The 18,382-nt window shown below is 31.2% G+C and overlaps 2 protein-coding genes and 1 long non-coding RNA gene across 3 annotated transcripts; all 3 read right to left on the minus strand.

Moving 5' to 3' along the window:
* Positions 1–2,962: 2,962 nt before the first annotated feature.
* LOC131606621 (uncharacterized) lies at positions 2,963–4,244 on the minus strand. Its single transcript, XR_009284925.1, has 4 exons — positions 4,155–4,244; positions 3,985–4,080; positions 3,788–3,881; positions 2,963–3,100 (listed from the first exon to the last, which is right to left on the minus strand). It is a non-coding gene; the product is annotated as an uncharacterized LOC131606621 (long non-coding RNA).
* A 75-nt stretch (positions 4,245–4,319) lies between these two features.
* LOC131604663 (uncharacterized) lies at positions 4,320–7,160 on the minus strand. Its single transcript, XM_058877091.1, has 9 exons — positions 6,872–7,160; positions 6,575–6,781; positions 6,395–6,487; positions 6,206–6,319; positions 5,580–6,062; positions 5,230–5,496; positions 4,825–5,138; positions 4,514–4,678; positions 4,320–4,434 (listed from the first exon to the last, which is right to left on the minus strand). Exons 1-9 carry the CDS (start codon positions 7,079–7,081, stop codon positions 4,320–4,322), a joined length of 1,968 nt encoding a protein of 655 aa, XP_058733074.1. The 5' UTR covers positions 7,082–7,160.
* A 1,004-nt stretch (positions 7,161–8,164) lies between these two features.
* LOC131604664 (uncharacterized) lies at positions 8,165–11,374 on the minus strand. Its single transcript, XM_058877092.1, has one exon. The coding sequence runs from the start codon at positions 11,372–11,374 to the stop codon at positions 8,165–8,167; it is 3,210 nt and encodes a 1,069-aa protein (XP_058733075.1).
* Positions 11,375–18,382: the final 7,008 nt, after the last annotated feature.

Here is an 18,382-nt window from a genome sequence, read left to right on the forward strand (position 1 = left end):
AAGTAGATTATTCTCCTAAATTAAAATGATGTAAAGTAATAAATTTAACTATTAATTCTAATTAATGAATTTAGTACGTTCATATTATTGGTTTTATTTTATTAACCAATTAAATTATATTACTTTGTTAAAAACTTACCACCCCATTCATTTCCCTCTAACTTCTTAGACCCACCCTCACCTCCACCAATCCACCGTCCCACCATAACCAAAACAAAAAAACTTCCTCCTCCTAATAGATATATAGTTACTTAAATTTTTTAAAAAATTATGTTGTTGATTTCTTTCAAAAACACATTAATATTCTTTATCCATGTTTGAAAAAACACAACCTTCAAACTTCATGATCTATAAATTTCTGATTTTTTACTATGTTCAGTGTTAATTAAAAATTGATGTCAATCACAAGGATAAAAGTGGAATTGCCCTTTTTTCCTTTCCTTTCTTTGCAAGTATGAGAGAACTGCAAAAGTCATGGGCCCCACGAGAATTTTATCTCTCTTCTGCATTTCTCTTCAATATCAAGCAAGAGAAGTTGCTTCTCTCCTCCCTACTTCTCTCGTCCCTACTTTCTTTCTCTTATTCCAAACAGACCCTACAGGTGTGCTTGGAATGCAAGAAGTAGAGGCGAGAGAAAGATAGACGAGAGAGTAATGAAAGAAAATAGGTACTTCTTCTGTTTGGTGTTGCATAGAAATAGAGAAGAGTGATTAAATTGCTGTGGGACCCACACCATTTATCTTCTCCTCAATGCTGCAAAGAAAGTGGAGAGAGTGTCTCAATTTTTAGACTTTTCCTAATTTAACCTTTAATTGTATGTTTTATAACTTTTTTTTTTCAGTTTTGCTTTTTCTTTATAAATAATACCACTTGTTTCATATTAATTAATTAAATTATTTTATAAAAAACTAATTAAATAAAGTAATTTATATATGAATTAATTTTCTAGAGTTGAGTTTAAATATTTTTTTTTATTAAATTAATGTAAATAATAAATTATTTTTCAATAATGTAGTGTATTTTTAAATCAAGGGATATTTGTGTCTTTTCAAAAATAACACACTCTCTTTCTCTTTTATTTCTCTCTTCTTTCTTTTATACCAAACAACACATCAAATCTACTCTATTTATTATCTCTTTCTCTCTTCTTATACTCTATCTTACTTATTTCTCTGATTCTCTCTTCACACCGTCTCTCTACAACCAAACACACCAAGTGAATGTCTATTTTATGCATATTAATGGGCGGAGTTCTGAAATTAAGAACCACGGTGACTATTGAAAGCCGATCTATCAATTCAACTCCATTTGAATCTAATTATGTTCAAAAGTTTTAAAATTGAGTAAATGTTTATTCGAATAGAGTTAGAATTAGAAGTTTAGCGTGCCACGTAAATGCTCCCAAATTTCAACACGTAATTTATTTGACTCCCTCGTTACCAGAACTAATAAAATGAGTCATGTGCAAGGTGTGAAAAAGGTGGATTGGGTCTTAATCCAACCACTAATACTTTGAGTTGAAGCAATATATACTTGGAAGTCACAAGTTTGTGTTTAGTAGTTAGTGGTCGACAAGTTCGCTTTCATGCATCAAATTATTTGTATGTAGCTTTCCATATTCACGTGTGCTAAAATTGGTCAAAACAAATCAGAGCATAATTTAATTTATCAAAACTAAATCTAAAAAAAATATTTTTGTTATAAATAATATTATGAAAGGTCGATTTTCCTGCTCTTTTATGTTGAACTCTTATGAATTAATTATTATTATTATTATTATTATTATTATTATTATTATTATTATTATTATTATTATTATTATTATTATTATTATTATTAGTGATATGTTTGTACACTTATGTCTTATAAATAGAATCTACGTTGTAATATAAACGTCACTTAAAAAGAATAACATAAATTATTTTCTCCTTTCTTTTCTTCCCTTCAGTTCTACTCTTTTATTATATTTTTATTAATTTTGTAATAACACGTTATAAACACGAAGTTTTAAGTTTAAAGATAACATTATTTTTTATTTTTAATTTAAAAATATATATATTAATTTTACCTACTATGTCTATCATGTATCTATTGATTAAGATAAAAAAAATTGATGCTTTTAATGTATTATAAAAGAATTACATTGAAATATTTTAAAAGAATTGTAAAAAAAATTATTTTTCTTTATTGTGAATACTCTTGACAAGATTCTTGAAGTTTTTTTTTCCTTCTAACATCGAGCATTTTAAAGGATCAAGAAAAATGTGGTTTTAATATAAATATAACGTAAACCCACATATTTTTATGAAGGTTTTAGCAAGAATAATTAAAAAATGATTAAATGCGTCTTAAGGTGCATGCTGCTAAAACACTCGTTTATAAAAATAAGTGGGTGTATTTTAGCAAATCCTACAAGACACTACGCCAAAAAGGTGATTTAATAGCGCTTTTTTTATGATTTAATAGCGCTTTAAAGCGCTATTAAAGCCGCCGCTATTAAAAGTTCGCCACTTATAATAGCGCTTTATAAGGGCTATTAAATGCTTGTTTTAATAGCGTTTTTATAAAAGTGCTAACATAGTCCGTTATAAAAGCGCTTTAAGTTTGCCACTTTTAATAGCGCTTTTTTAGCAAGTGCTATCTTCACTTTTTTAAAATGCTTTGTTAGATGCATAAGTATAATAGCGTTTTATTATAAAATGCTATTGTAGATAGATACATTTAATATCGCTTATTTAAAAAGTGCTATTATATATAAAAAAAATTAATTTATATAATTTTTTTTTAATACCTGCTTTTTGAGTAATTCAATATACTAAAAAATATAACTAATATTCTTATAAAAATTATAATTATGAAGAATATATCATATAGAATATGATACTTAATTTGTATCAATAAAAAATACTATTTAGTCACAAATTAATTATATATATATAATCAAAAGATATTACAACCAACTTAAAAGAAGTATATGGCAGCATAAATGCAAGACTTGCACATTATAAAAGCAGGTGTAGAACCATAAAAAAACACTTGTCCAGAAAAACTCATAAGTTATCCAACGTCGAGGGTATGAAATGTTTTCCCACTTGTTTTCCTGTGGCACAAAACAGAAAATCAATTATGTATTGTACAACAAACATACTAGTCATATTCTAGTTATAATTAAGTACACAAATTCTAGACATCTAATCAATCATCAACAAAAGTATTTGCCAATTTTAACTATCCTGCCAGCCATATCTCTTCTCTCATATTTGATATTTTCTCAAAAATGTCACCTGAGCTCCTGTTAACTTTACTTGTCCAAATGAGTCTGCTCACTACCACTAACCCTCTTACTACATCCATGAGCAATAGTAACGTATTCCTACAATCCCTAAACACTTATATCCTCTAACAAGACACTCAAAGACTCAAAAGATACCTATTTAGCATACTACCATTGCTGGAAAAAAACAACATATACATAGATGTTGAAGAATCATTCAGGAAAATAAAACATCTTATAAAAATTTGGTTGTTAGATATGGCAAATAGGAGCATATTGATGTCCATACAAACACTGAATCATCCTTCACTCTTGGTTAGTGTTGTCCTTAGAAACCGATCTCATACTTAATACATAACAAGATCTTTTAATTCAAGTATATCGTAAGTTGTTCTTAGTGATGAAATGTGTTAAATAATTGAGTTGGACTCAGGATGCAACATGCAACCAACACAAGCATCATTGTACTGCACATAATAAAAAAATTTAAAGCATAAGGCAAATGAAACTCACTAATAACATCCTCTAGCATATAGGAAGCCCAATCCTCTTTGACTTCAGCTAAGTTATTTTCAGAATAAGTAACACATTTGTGTGCGGGAAAGTACTTCAAATATAAAAACAACACAAATTTGAGTTAGAATTGAATTAGTTTTATTCTATGTCTATATGAATATTTAATAATAATATTTAATATTAAAATCACTTACATTCAAAGGAATTTTATTTTGATTTTCCATGATGACCTCCTTCATAAATCGCATGACAAAATATCCACAGTCAATACTGTTAGTTTGACAAGGACACTGCAAAAAAAAAAGATAACATCAATGACCTCTACTATACACCATTATTAAAAATAACAATAATTAGAAAATACCTTTATTTTTGTCCATGTGATTTTATTTGATTTGGACTTGGACACTTTAACTTTATCAGAGGCACGATAAATGTGCAAAGCACTAACAAAATTAAATAAAACTTCAAATAAATAATTATTTTAATGATTCTAACCATATAAATATTAAATTGAAAGAACCGATGCTTACTTTTCAAATTTCATTTTTAAATCATGATAGTTATCATGCTCAACATTCACCGAATTCATATAATATATAATCTCAGCATTGAGATTGATGACAAGCAACACCCAATGATTCCTACATCCAAAATTTAAATATTTCAATAACATTCATAATCAAAAGTAATTAAAGATAACATATTGAATAGATATCTTACCCAAAATTATAAGGGGCAAGAATCATCCTTTCCTTGAACTCTTTATTTATCAAGAGTAATTTTGCTATGTTTTTACCTTCTTTATCATCACTTGAGACATATGGAGATATGAATGAGAACTTATTCACTAATCCGTTCGGAGTAATGAACTTGTCATACAAGTACCTTGAAGTGAAAAACAACAATTTTAGATATCAATAATCATATAAGTCAAGATACAAAATTAAAATGACAAAGAAACATTTTCATTTATACACACAAACAATTACATCAATGTACTTCTACCAAGAAGTTTGAAGATGATGATGTACCTGACATATATTGTAATAACAGTAGCACTTAACCACTTGTGATCAATAAGTTCCTTTATGTTCTCCACATGTACATGCTCTTGAAATTCCTCACCAAATATATTTTTCTCCATGGTTATCTCAATTACCGACTCGGGCTTCATCATCATTTTTACATACATATCAAGGAATTGTAAAGTAGAAGAACTAGTTGAACCCCCAACTTTAGATGGCAACTCTTGAATTTTTGGATTTTCGGAATTTTTGATTGGTGATGCAATTGATTCAGCACTATATTGGACATTCTTATCCTTTCTTTGAAATTTACGAGGTATCTAAAAAGTTACATTACCTAATGTTAGTGATCAAATAATAAAATAAGTATATATACTTAGAAATCAAGCATATTAATAATAAGTCACTTACCTTTTGACATTCATTAACAAAGTCAACTAATTTAAATGGCCATGGAACGATTGTACCTATTGCCTGACCAACCATCGAGACATCACCATATTCAACAGATATAGGCAGTGGAGCATCTGACACAATAGGAACTTCAATCATAACTTTAACATATCCGGGTAGTAATTTTATGCCATGCACGACATCACTACCAATGTTATATAATTTCCCACGAGCAACCAAATGTCGATTTGGAGATGATAGATACATATTGATAGAAGAGATGCCCTAAACCATTAATGAATTAAAAAAATTAGTATAATTAAGAGAAAAAATTAATTAGAATCTAGAGTATAATAAAAAACAATTACCTTTGGAATGCTATCAACTGCACCAGGGTTGCAAGAATCCTTGTCACTAGGATGTCGTGTCTCTACAACTTTATCAGGTGATCGCCTCCCTCCCACTTCTTCAGCTTGTTTCCTCTCTACAATTTCATCTATTGATCGCATTCTTCCCACTTCTTTGCTTTGTTGCCTCTCAACCACTTTTTCAGATTCATGTCTCTCTGATATTTCATCAGCTTGTGTCCTCTCTTTCTTTTCTCTCTCTAATTTCTCACTCTCTAGTGTCTCCAATCTCTTAGTCAATGTATTGAACATGAGATAAATTTTATCAATGTGTGCTTGTGTAGGGGGGGCTTGACGTGGAAATATGTCTTTAGCACTTACACCAAAACCATAACTCCTCACACGCCCAGAGTACTCTGGAAGATCTAATGCCTGAAATAATATGTCATTACGACCAAGGTCTTCTCCTCTCTCTTCTTCAGTTAAAGACTGTGTTAATGCCTCCTGACATTGATAAGCAAGAAAAACTTATTAGCCATCATCTTATGAAAAAAAGTTTAGAAATAGTTATATATGAATGACCCATAATATTGGAGTATTTGTTTCCATGTATCATTACCAAAAGAAAAAGCAAATATTTGACTTACACATTTATCCACAATTTTTTGAACATTATCATTGTCAATATCTCCATCCTTATTCACACGGGCAGCTTTCCACAACTCAAAACGGGGTATTCTCTCTTCATTTGACTTTTGTTTCTATATACATATTAACAAATTAATTGTTAAAAATCTATTTAATATATTCTACAAAAAGTTTATACACATACTTACCATTTCTTCTTCAAGACGAGCGTACCCCAAACGTGATTTTCTATACGGATATAGAGGATTTAATGCTCTCTTTCGATTTTCACTACTAAGTTTCTGCATTAAATAAAAATATTTTAGGTTTATACAATGTATATGTACTTAAAAATTAAAAAATTGTAGACAACAATAATGTTTATGTACCTGAAAATCATCACTCGTGCAATGAGCGACAAACTTATCCCATTGCTCTTGTGTTATGTAAGAATATTTTTCCGGCGGTTTTTTATTAACATTACCATCCTTATCTTTTAGGTATTTAATTCTTAATTTGACTTTAAATGCCCTAAACAACTTTCCAGCTTCACTAATTATAAAATTGCGACGTTCATCTCCTATCACATAAGCTTTCTGCAAGACATCAAAGATCATTACCATATATAATACAAATAGATTGACATAATGAAAATTTTACAACAAATTTGATTGAAAGTGTTATACCTGAATCTCATCCCAAATATTTTGTTTATAAGTTTTCAAGATGTCGTCTTTTGATCTCCAATTTTCCACGGTAATTGGAACAAACCGACGAGTAATACATCCAATGTAACTAGCAAAAGCCGCGCTTTTGGTTCCTTTTGGTTGGCGTGTATCATTCCATTGAACCTGATAAAAATTAAAATAAATGGATCGATAAAGTACTCTTAACATACTAAATCTTCAATCCTCAAAAAATAATTGAAGAATTAAAACCAAAACTATTAAAGACTATTTAATTTTATCACCACACTTCTTAATTGTTTCTTAAAACCAAACATCAACTAACATCTAAACTCTTGAACCAGAAAAGTTTAACATATCTTCAATCAGAAAGATTAGTGGGATTAAAACATCGTTAGGACTAGGAAAAATAAACCAATGACTATTAAGAGATGAAATTAAAGGTTTCTTAAGCTTTCATTCCAATAGATAGAACAAAAGACCATCGAGACAGAGTATATGATGAAACGAATTAGAATACTGTGAGCATTTAAAGAAACGATTCAGATTCCATAAACTTAATTGTTAGCTTAAAAAAATGAGATACATAAATAAACGAGATAAAATACAGTGCAGATTAAAAATAATTGGTTCATTGAAGAAAAATTATGATAAACATTGAAAGTAAACGAGAAGAAAATTAAATCATTGGAAGTAGAAGATTTATTACACCCACTGAAACCTATATGTTCTCATAACAAAGTCCAATTCAAAGACATTATGTTCACTGTTACATAAATGTTTCTTAATTTTAAAACCATACTTAATTATTTCTTAATTGTTTATTAAAGACACTATGTTTCAGTGTTACGTTTTGTATTGCATTGTTTAGATGAGAAAGTCATATATGAAACTTAGTCAGCCAAATTCTAAGACAAGTATTATGTAGTCATGTAGTCATATTTCTCTAATTTCATTGCTTTTAAGCATATTACCAAATGACACGGCTCTTGATAAAAAAATAATTAATAAATCATGTAGTCATACCACTTCTTTAATTCCATTACTTTTAGCTTTGTGAATATTTCGCATACGGGTCGCACCGCGTTTACCATTGTTTTTCCCACTAGAACCACCTTCATCATTAGTTGAAGCCATTCACCTATAAAGAGTGTAATTAATAATAAGAATGATATTAAGAATCAATAAAATATATATATATATATATATATATATATATATATATATATATATATATATATATATATATATATATATATATATATATATATATATTATACATACCATAGAAGATCAAGTCAATCTTTTCCTTTTCCTTGTTGGTTTCTGAGTTTTATGATTTTGCATTACGCGAAAAGATGGATTGATCCAAATTCCTTCATTGTGATCGTTTCTCATATAGATAGTATCATCTAAAGTTGGGTCATGCTCAAGGAATTGTGGTGTTTTAATGAAAGGATCATCCTCACATTCTTGATTGCAATGACCATTTACTTTGTTAGTTAAAAGTACAATAGACCACTTTGTATCAGCAGGATCAGTGACATAAAACACTTGGTGAGCTTGTGAAGCTAAAATAAAAGGCTCATCTTTATATCCCACTCTAGTTAGATCCACCTTCATGAACCCATAATCATCAACTCGAATGCCATTGTTATTATCAACCCACTTGCAACCAAACACAGGTACTTGAAAGGATGAGTAATCCAACTCCCAAATATGTTCAATGACCCCAAAATATGATAATTTGGAAAATGAGGGATTTACGTCTTTAGCACTAGATATATGCATAGATTGAGCTACGAGTGTGACACCACTATTTTGCATTGTGCTTTGGAGATCACGTTCTTTCGTAAAAAATGTATAATTATTAATTACATAACTAGAATAAGACAGAACATCTACATTTGGACCATTTGCTAGCCATCTCAATCTTTCAGAAATTGAATCGGGTTTTCTAGCAAATTCTAAAAAAATATGATTTTTTAGCCATGATATAAAACTTCGATTGTGTTCTTTAGTTAACCAATTTTCACTTTTGTTATGGTTCAAACTCTTAAGTTCTTCCTTGTGCTTTTCAACATATAGCTCAACCTCATCGGCATTGTGTAGAACATATAAGTGTGCTTGCTCTAATTCAATGTTCGAGATGGTCACTACTTTACTTGCACTAGTCCCTTCACCTACTGTTCTTCCTGAGTGTCGTGAAACTGGAAGCCCTATGGTTTCAACATTAGAGAGGTATTCAGTACAAAACTCAACGGATTCTTCGACTATATACCTTTCAACAATGCAACCCTCTGGTCGACTTCGATTTTTCACATAGCTTTTTAATATTTTCATGTAACGCTCGATTGGGTACATCCACCTCATATAAGCTGGTCCACAATATTGTGTTTCCATAACAAGGTGGACTGTTAAATGAACCATTATATCAAAAAACGAGGGTGGAAAATACATCTCAAGCTCGCACAAGGTCACAACAATTTCCTTTTGTAATAGTGGCAACTTTTCAGGATCAATAACTTTGCTACAAATAGCTTTGAAGAAGAAACATAGTTTAGTTATGGTACATCGCACCTTTTCAGGTAAAATGGAACGTATACCTATTGGCAGAAAATTCTCCATTAACACATGACAATCATGAGATTTTAAACCTTTTAACTTAAGATCCTTCATAGATACCAAACTCTTAATGTTTGAAGAGTACCCCTCTGGAACTTTAACTCCATGAAGAAACTTACATAAGATAATTTTTTCTTTTCTTGATAGAGTATGAGCTGCCGGGGGTAGATATGTACGACTTCCCTTCTTAACTGGTTTCAATTCTTTTCTTAATCCCATACTTTGCAGATCTAACCTTGCATTAATGTTATCCTTAGACTTTCCTGGCACATTGAGTAACGTACCTATTACACTTTCGAAGACATTTTTTTCAATATGCATGACATCAAGGAAATGTCTTACATATAATGACTTCCAATATGGAAGTTCAAAGAAAATTGATTTTTTTTTCCATCCACATGTGACAAGTTCCCCTGCAAAAGGCTTTCCAAATTTATTACTCAAAAGTTTTACCTTTTCGTGTAATTGATCTCCCGTCAAAGATACAGGAGCTATAGCTTCTTCTGATTTACCATTAAATGATTTTCTCCACTTTCGATAACGATGTTTCGTATTTAAGAATCTACGATGCCCAAGAAATACATTCTTCATACAATACTCCAATCGCGTCCAATTTGTATTATCTTCACATATGGGGCATGCACATTTTCCCTTGACACTATATCCTGATAGATTTCCATAGGCTGGAAAATCATTTATTGTTCCAAATAACATAGCCCTCAATGTGAAGAGCTCTTTTTTAAACCCATCATATACCTCTACACCTGTCTCCCACATAAGTATTAAATCTTCAATTAATGGAACCAAATATATATCTATATCATTTCCTGGTTGCTTAGGCCCAGAAATCAACATAGTTAGCATCATAAACTTGCGCTTCATACATAGCCATGGAGGTAGATTATAAATCAACATAATCACTGGCCAAGTACTATGAGAACTACTCTGAATACCATGTGGATTAATTCCGTCAGTAGACAATGCAAGACGTAGGTTTCTTGGTTCTTTCCCAAAGTATGGGTAATCATTATCAATTTTTGCCCATTGAGGAGAATCTGCAGGATGTCGAAGCATCCCATCCATAACTCTTTCATCTGCATGCCATGTAAATTGTTTTGCATCTTCTGCGTTATTATACATGCGCCTAAATCTTGGGATTATTGGAAAATACCATAACACTTTGGCTGGAGCTGTTTTATTTTTCTTATATCGCGGAGCACTGCATTTGGGACACATATCCAATGATGTATACTCATTTCGAAATAAAATGCAATCATTAGGACAAGCATGTATCTTTTCATAACTCATGCCAATAGAACATAACATTTTCTTAGCCTCGTAAGTTCTACTTGGGAGCACATTATTCTCAGGCAAAATATCTTTTAACAAAGTTAACAAGTCAGTGAAACTCTTATCAGACCATCCATTTCCGGCTTTTAAATTATACAATTTTAATACTGAGGACAATCTTGTGAATTTAGTACATCCATCGTACAACGGTTTCTTTGCATCACTTACTAATTTCTCAAACATTTCTGGACAATCACGAAGATCTTCTTCAATTAAATTCACAAATTCTTCGACTCGATCAAACTCTTGTTTATCATTTTCGAAAAGAGTTGGCGCGTCTCTCAAATTAGTGGACTTCTTTTTTTCTTCCCCGTGCATTGTCCAACATGTATAACTTTTATCGATTCCATTACATATTAAGTGATCCATCAAATCATCAGCACTAACAGCGTCATAACAACATTCTAAGCAAGGACATGCGATTTTACTAGTGTCTTTTGCATGAGCAACAGCAAATCTAACAAACTCTTTCACTCCATCTTCGTATTCTCTTGAGGTTTGATTAGCAAACATCCATTTCCGATCCATAACTTCTAAGAGAAATAAAAAAATTTAGAGTTTAGTGTATTTTTTTGTGTTATGACTTGTACTTTTTCCCTCCTCGCAAAATTTGGATGAGTAGAAATAAATTGGTTTTATATTATAGTGTTTTTTCCTTCTAATATAGCTAACTCACAACTACAAACAATAACATATTATTACTTTCTTATTTTTAAAGGGTTTCTTGATGATTAATAGTTAATAAATTGCCAATTTTGTATTCACAAATTTTCATATGAGATCCAATAGTTTTAAAGGTAACTTTTTATTTCATTTCAAACACATACAAGATAAGAAATTGAGAACTTACTAATTTTTAAGAAGTTGTGTACTACAACTTTTGACTGAAAGATACAGGTCGGAATATTGAAGTGATTTTACCAAAATTCCTGAAATAGAAAAGATAAGATGCAATAAGAAACAATACACTTACATTATTAAATTAATAACTATTGGCATAAGTAACACACCCAAATTCACATATTAGGTAAGACTCAAAGATAAATTCGTAGGCTCATGGAACAATATAATTAGAGAATGTAACATACCCAAATTCACATATTAGGTAAGACTGAAAGATTTAAATTAGTAGGCACATAGAACAATATAATTTGAGAATGAAAGAAAATTAATTTACACAAAATATATATATCAAAACAACTATATTTGTACCATTCAATAACAGAGGACCCATGTTTCAAATAAGGGGCTAACCTTTCCAAATAGTATTATCCACACTATACTGTGTATAAAAGAATATGTACTTGTTTATAATATGAATATGTACTTGTTTATACTATTAATTATTGGGTGAGAGAGAGAAGAAGATATTGTTTAATCTCTATAGGACCATTATTTCATAGAAGCATTGAGTTGTTCAATTGTCGGTTCATTTTTAGAAGGAAAACAATATGAGTTTTTAGTTTCTGCCTAACTTTTAAGTTGTTTGTTCCTATCCATAAATGGTAACTTGTTGAGTGTCTATAAAATGAAATACATTCTCTAACACACTTGGAATAAACACCTAGTCATATTTTTGAATCCTACTACTACTAGAACTAGAATAGTCATATTTTTGAATCCTACTACTACTAGAACTAGAATAATTTAAGGTAATATCTATAATAACTAATATCTATAATAACTAATCTAATGTTTGTTTCATCCATTGGGTAGTCTCTTCACTATATTTACTAAGAAATGGTTACTATTTGATTCAAATTATTAATAATAAATTGAGATAATGTGTTTAAATGGATAACAATTGTTATTATATAATGCTGATTCATTTTCTTAGCTGGAAGTTGGGAAATATATATATATATATATATAATGGGTCTGTTTCTTTTGAATATTTTTAAAATATATCTTAGTTGCAAATACTAATTTCACATAATTAAAGAAATAAGTATGAATGTTCTAGAAAGATAATGATATACATACATATCATAAAAGTGTTTTTGCTTTTCCTAGAAGAAGAAAAAACTACATAACTTCACGTATAAATAAGAAGTCATTTCAAGAAAAGTTATCAAATATAGATAAAACAAGACACTTATGTGGACACACTTTCTTTTCTTTATATATAGAAGCATAAATGTTTGCCATATCTAAAAACTAACTTTCAATATTCATAAGAAAATAACTGAGATGGATCATGAACACTTATTACAGCAGAGCAATGACTATAAGCAAGTACACAAAGATAGCAAATTGTGGTATTCAAGCTAATATATTAAGCTATATTTGGAAATTAATATCTGCTGTTGCTGCTATTTTGGAAGCTCTTGCTTCAGATTAACTGACCATTAGAAGATAGAAGAATTTTCTCATTTTTTATTGCTTGATCTTCTACTCATGTTTAACTCTATTCCAGAATGGTTTGCTTACTGTTTTTTCTGATATGAATATAATATGATGGAGTGGTTTCAATAAAAAGACAAATGTTAAAATGATTCAAGTATGGGGCAATGTGGACCTAGTAGGGATAAAGATGCAAGTCCTACCAATGTTAAAATGCTGATGGATAACAGAGAAAATGTTGAAGCAGGAAAATGTAGATTTTGTTTGTCCAAGTTAATGTTTGGACTTTGGTCCATTATTGAATTTGAAAATTTGACTACCGCATTAGACAACACAAAAATGCAAAAAATAAACAGAACGGTAATACCTATTGAACCGACTAGACTACCGCACACGGTTTGCAGCCACCTCTGCACATAAAAACAACCAATAATAGACAGACGAACCGACACACAGCTGCCCAAAACAGTTTTGCAACAAAAAACAATCGGCGGCACGAGTATCATTGACAACACAACCCCCTCATAATCGACAACAACTTTGTGTATAGTTGGTTTGAACGTACAGCCTTTTAACCTTATGATATTACATGTTACCAAATCGTCATACTTATATAAGAAGCAATATTTTACTTAGAAGTGTAAGGTTTAAGCATTGTGCAATAAATAAACGTTCATATTCTATCGAGAAAAGATAATATCAGAAGAATGAATTAATATCAGAAGAATAAAAGTTCATGTTGAAATACACAAACAATGTAGGGTAAACATATATACCTAGAGGGAGGTATATAGAAGAACAAAGAGCCTGCAAAAGTCACGATCTTGTTGCTGAATCTGTGTAACAAAATCAGTTCAGAACATGAAGACATTGTCAATCAATCTATGTATGACCTAAGAGAAAGGGGATGAAGCGAACCTTCAAAGAATGAAAACACAGAGAGCGTGTAGATTAATTGACAAAGATTCAAAGTCAGAGTTAGGTTCGATTATCCTCATAACACAAAACCCAAGGACCTTCTAGTACTCCACTTGTTGTCGATTTGAAATGAAAACGGAAACAGAAACGGATTAAGAGAGGGTAATGGTTCGATTTAGGGTTTAGGGTTTGCAGAAGATGCAGCTCGTGGGAAATTTTCTGAAAAAGAAGATGAAGTGAGCGGGTAATTGATCTAGGGAATGTAGACCTAGCGGGAAACTTTCGGAAAAATAAAATGAAGAGAGGGATGTTTTCACCGAAGAAATTGTAGTTTAATTAATTTTTTCCTATAATAACATTTATATAATATATAGAAATCTGTTTAGAATATATTTAAAAAATAAATTGAATAGCCTAGTGGAAAAGTACATCGTTAGCAATCCAAAGGTAAAGAGTTCGAACCATGCTGCAGCCAGAAGTTTTAATTTAATTATTTTAACTATCTCAATATCTCAATATAAGATAGCGCTTATGGTAAAGCGCTAATAAAGGCCCTATATTTTTTTCCATGTATAATAGCGTTTATAATAGGAGCGCTATTACAGATTCAAGTAATTTTTATTTTATTCTATTTTATGATAGCGCCCGTGATAAAAGCGCTATTAATAAAGGCCCTGTAATTTTTTTTTATTAATTTTTTTAGTGAAAAATAGCGTTTATAGTAAAAGTGCTATTATTAACTCACGTAATTTTTATTTTATTCTAACTTATGATAGCGCCCGTGACAAAAGCGCTATTAAAAGTTTAGGAGTTACATATTTAATAGCATTTTACATATAAGCGCTATTAAATAAGTGATATTATTGTTTAAAAAGAATAACATAAATTATTTTCTCCTTTCTTTTCTTCCCTTCAGTTCTACTCTTTTATTATATTTTTATTAATTTTGTAATAACACGTTATAAACACGAAGTTTTAAGTTTAAAGATAACATTATTTTTTATTTTTAATTTAAAAATATATATATTAATTTTACCTACTATGTCTATCATGTATCTATTGATTAAGATAAAAAAAATTGATGCTTTTAATGTATTATAAAAGAATTACATTGAAATATTTTAAAAGAATTGTAAAAAAAATTATTTTTCTTTATTGTGAATACTCTTGACAAGATTCTTGAAGTTTTTTTTTCCTTCTAACATCGAGCATTTTAAAGGATCAAGAAAAATGTGGTTTTAATATAAATATAACGTAAACCCACATATTTTTATGAAGGTTTTAGCAAGAATAATTAAAAAATGATTAAATGCGTCTTAAGGTGCATGCTGCTAAAACACTCGTTTATAAAAATAAGTGGGTGTATTTTAGCAAATCCTACAAGAATTTGTTAAAATATACCCATTCATTTATATGAATGTGTGTTTTAATAAGCTTTTACTAAAAAATGATTAATTTCACCTTAAGGTGTACGTTGCTAAAATAGACATTCATAAAATAAATTGGGTCTACGTTAGTGAAGGGAATACTATAATGCACCTTTTAATTATTATGAAGGGGAAACTCCCTTCTCCTTGGTAAATGGCATTGAAGTTGTACTCCCTATAGAGGTTGAGATTCCCTCGATGAGGATTTTAATGAAAGCTAAGTTATCAGAGGCTGAATGGTGTCAAACCAGATATGATCAGCTGAATCTTATTGAGGAAAAGAGAATGACCGCTTTGTGTCATGGTTAGTTGTACCAAGAAAGAATGAAGAGAGCGTTTGATAAGAAGGTTAAACCTCAAAGGTTCAAATAAGGTGATCTCGTGCTCAAGAATATATTATCTTTTCAACCTGATCCAAGTGGAAAATGGACTCCCAATTATGAAGGCTCATATGTTGTAAAGAGAGCCTTCTTAGGAGGTGCCATGACTCTTATGACTTTGGATGGTAAAGAATTCCCGCGTCTTGCGAATGCCGATGTGGTCAAGAAGTACTTTGTCTAAAGAGAAAAGAAAAGCTCGCTAAGTTAGAGACATAAAAATAAATAATCATCCCGATGGATTGAAAACCTGCAAAGACAATCTATGCAAAAGTTAGGGATTTTGGCAAGAAAACAGTAGCACCCAGAAAATCTAGATTAGTTATTTTATTAATTTAGCATTATTATATGAGTCCTTGTGAAGTCGTGATGTTTTAATGATGATAATATGATGTTTTTGTGATTTATGTGATGTTTCAATGAATTTTGGTGGGGCATAGGTGTTGTGAGGATTATTGAGGAGTAGATGTATTTTAGTATAATTAGAATAATTAGCTGGGACTATTTTAATAAGATAAATAAAATAATATTGACATTAGAAGTAATAAGGGTGAGATGGTAAAATCAAGAGGGTTAAGTGGAATAAAAAGAGAAAAGAAGGAAAAAAGGGTTTTCATTCGAATGTGAAAGTTTGGGAGAACGTAAAAGAGAAGAGAGCTAGGGCATTGGAGAACTCTCAAAGTTTTGCAGAAACGCAAAGAGGAATTAGAATCAACCTTCAATCTGAGGTAAGGGGAGTCTATCCTGGTTATTATAATTGGCTTAAGTGATTGATAATTGTGGGACTGGGTTGGGGTTTTGAGGTTTGTTGAATAGATGGTGATGCAATCAGTTTTGATGATTCAGATGTGTTAAGTTGTAATAGAATGATGCCTATAATGTGAGATATATGGAGTTGTGATTGTATGATGAAAACCTGAATTTAGATGATAATTTAGATGATAATTTGGAGTGAATTATGCAGGAAATCGCATCAGGAAATTCTTGATCGCATAGCTTTGCCAGGCGAATGAGGGCTCGTCGGGAGAGCTGTTTGTAATTTTTGGAACGCGTTGGGCGAGAGGCGTGGGCGAGAGGGATTTATGAGGAAGATAGCATTGCTCATTCGGCTCATTATAAGAGTCTGAAGGAGAAGAAAGAGAAATCGTATCATGACCGTAAGAAGCCTTATGATGCTCCTGCTGACAAGAGGAAACAGAAAGTTGCTGATGGGAAAAAGTCAAGTGGGGGAGGAGCTCCCTCTTCTGTCAAATGTTATAGATGAGGTGAACCAAGTCACCATGCTAATGAATATGAGAACAAGGTGCTGAGATGTTACAAGTGTCGTAAGACCGGTCATCGTGCTCTTGACTGTAAGGACGATGGTCCAACTTGTTTCAATTGTGGTGAATAGGGTCGTATCAGTATCCAGTGTCAAAAACTGAAGAAAGATGTTGATGCTGTTAAGATTAATGGTAGAGTGTTTGCTTTGAGTGGAATCGAGGACTCGAAGAAGGACAACTTGATTTGAGGTATTTGTTTTATTAAAAATTTTGAATTAGTTGCTATTATTGATACTGGTGCTACTCATTCGTTTATTTCACTTGATTGTGCTACTATGTTGGGATTGCAATTGTCTTCTATGGATGGTAGTATGGTAATAGATACTCCTGCTAGTGGTTCTGTTACTACTACTTTTTTTTTGTAAGGGATGTCCAGTGACTATCTTTGATAAGAGTTTTGTGATGAATTTGGTGTGTTTACCCTTGCACCAAATTGATGTGATTCTTGGAATGAACTGGTTGGAGTTCAACTATGTTCATATCAATTGCTATAATAAGACGTTGAAATTTCCAAAGTTTGGTGATGGTGGATAACTGATGTTGTTGACTTCCAAGCAAGTGAGTGAATGCCTTAGAGATGAAGTTGTGATGTTTGCGATGTTTTCTTTATTGCAAGGGGATCGTGGAGCTACAAGTGTCGAGCCTCCCGTTGTGTGTGAATTTCCTGAGGTGTTTCCATATGAGATAGGTAATTTACTTCCAGAACGTGAAGTAGAGTTTTCTATAGATTTAGTGTCAGGTACAAGTCCAGTATCGATGGCTCCTTATAGAATGTCAGGTTCTAAGCTGAGTGAATTAAAGAAACAATTGGAGGATATGCTCAAGAAAAAGTTTGTTCGATCGAGTGTTTCTCCGTGGGGTGCGCCTTTATTACTGGTTAAGAAGAAGGATGGGAGTATGAGGTTGTGTGTGGATTACAGACAGTTGAATTAATTGACGATTAAGAACAAGTATCCTTTTCTGAGGATTGACGATTTGATGGATCAGCTGGTGGGTGATAAGGTTTTTAGTAAGATTGATTTGAGTTCGGGTTATTATCGAATTCATGTTAAACTAAATGATGTTCTGAAGAATGCCTTCCGAACGAGGTACGGACATTATGAATATACTGTGATGCCATTGGGTGTGTCAAATACTCCAGGTGTTTTT

This window comes from Vicia villosa, linkage group LG5 (assembly GCF_029867415.1).
Source record: "Vicia villosa cultivar HV-30 ecotype Madison, WI linkage group LG5, Vvil1.0, whole genome shotgun sequence".
NCBI lineage: Eukaryota > Viridiplantae > Streptophyta > Magnoliopsida > Fabales > Fabaceae > Vicia > Vicia villosa.

Excerpts from the sequence above, each read along its gene's own strand:
- LOC131604664 (XM_058877092.1), bottom strand. The coding sequence starts at position 11,374 with ATGGATCGGAAATGGATGTTTGCTAATCAAACCTCAAGAGAATACGAA.
- LOC131604663 (XM_058877091.1), bottom strand. The coding sequence starts at position 7,081 with ATGTTAAGAGTACTTTATCGATCCATTTATTTTAATTTTTATCAGGTT. Across the intron at positions 6,782-6,871 it reads ATATTTGGGATGAGATTCAG|AAAGCTTATGTGATAGGAGA; the intron begins GTATAACACTTT and ends GATGTCTTGCAG. Across the intron at positions 4,679-4,824 it reads GTTATTACAATATATGTCAG|GTACTTGTATGACAAGTTCA; the intron begins GTACATCATCAT and ends TTTCACTTCAAG.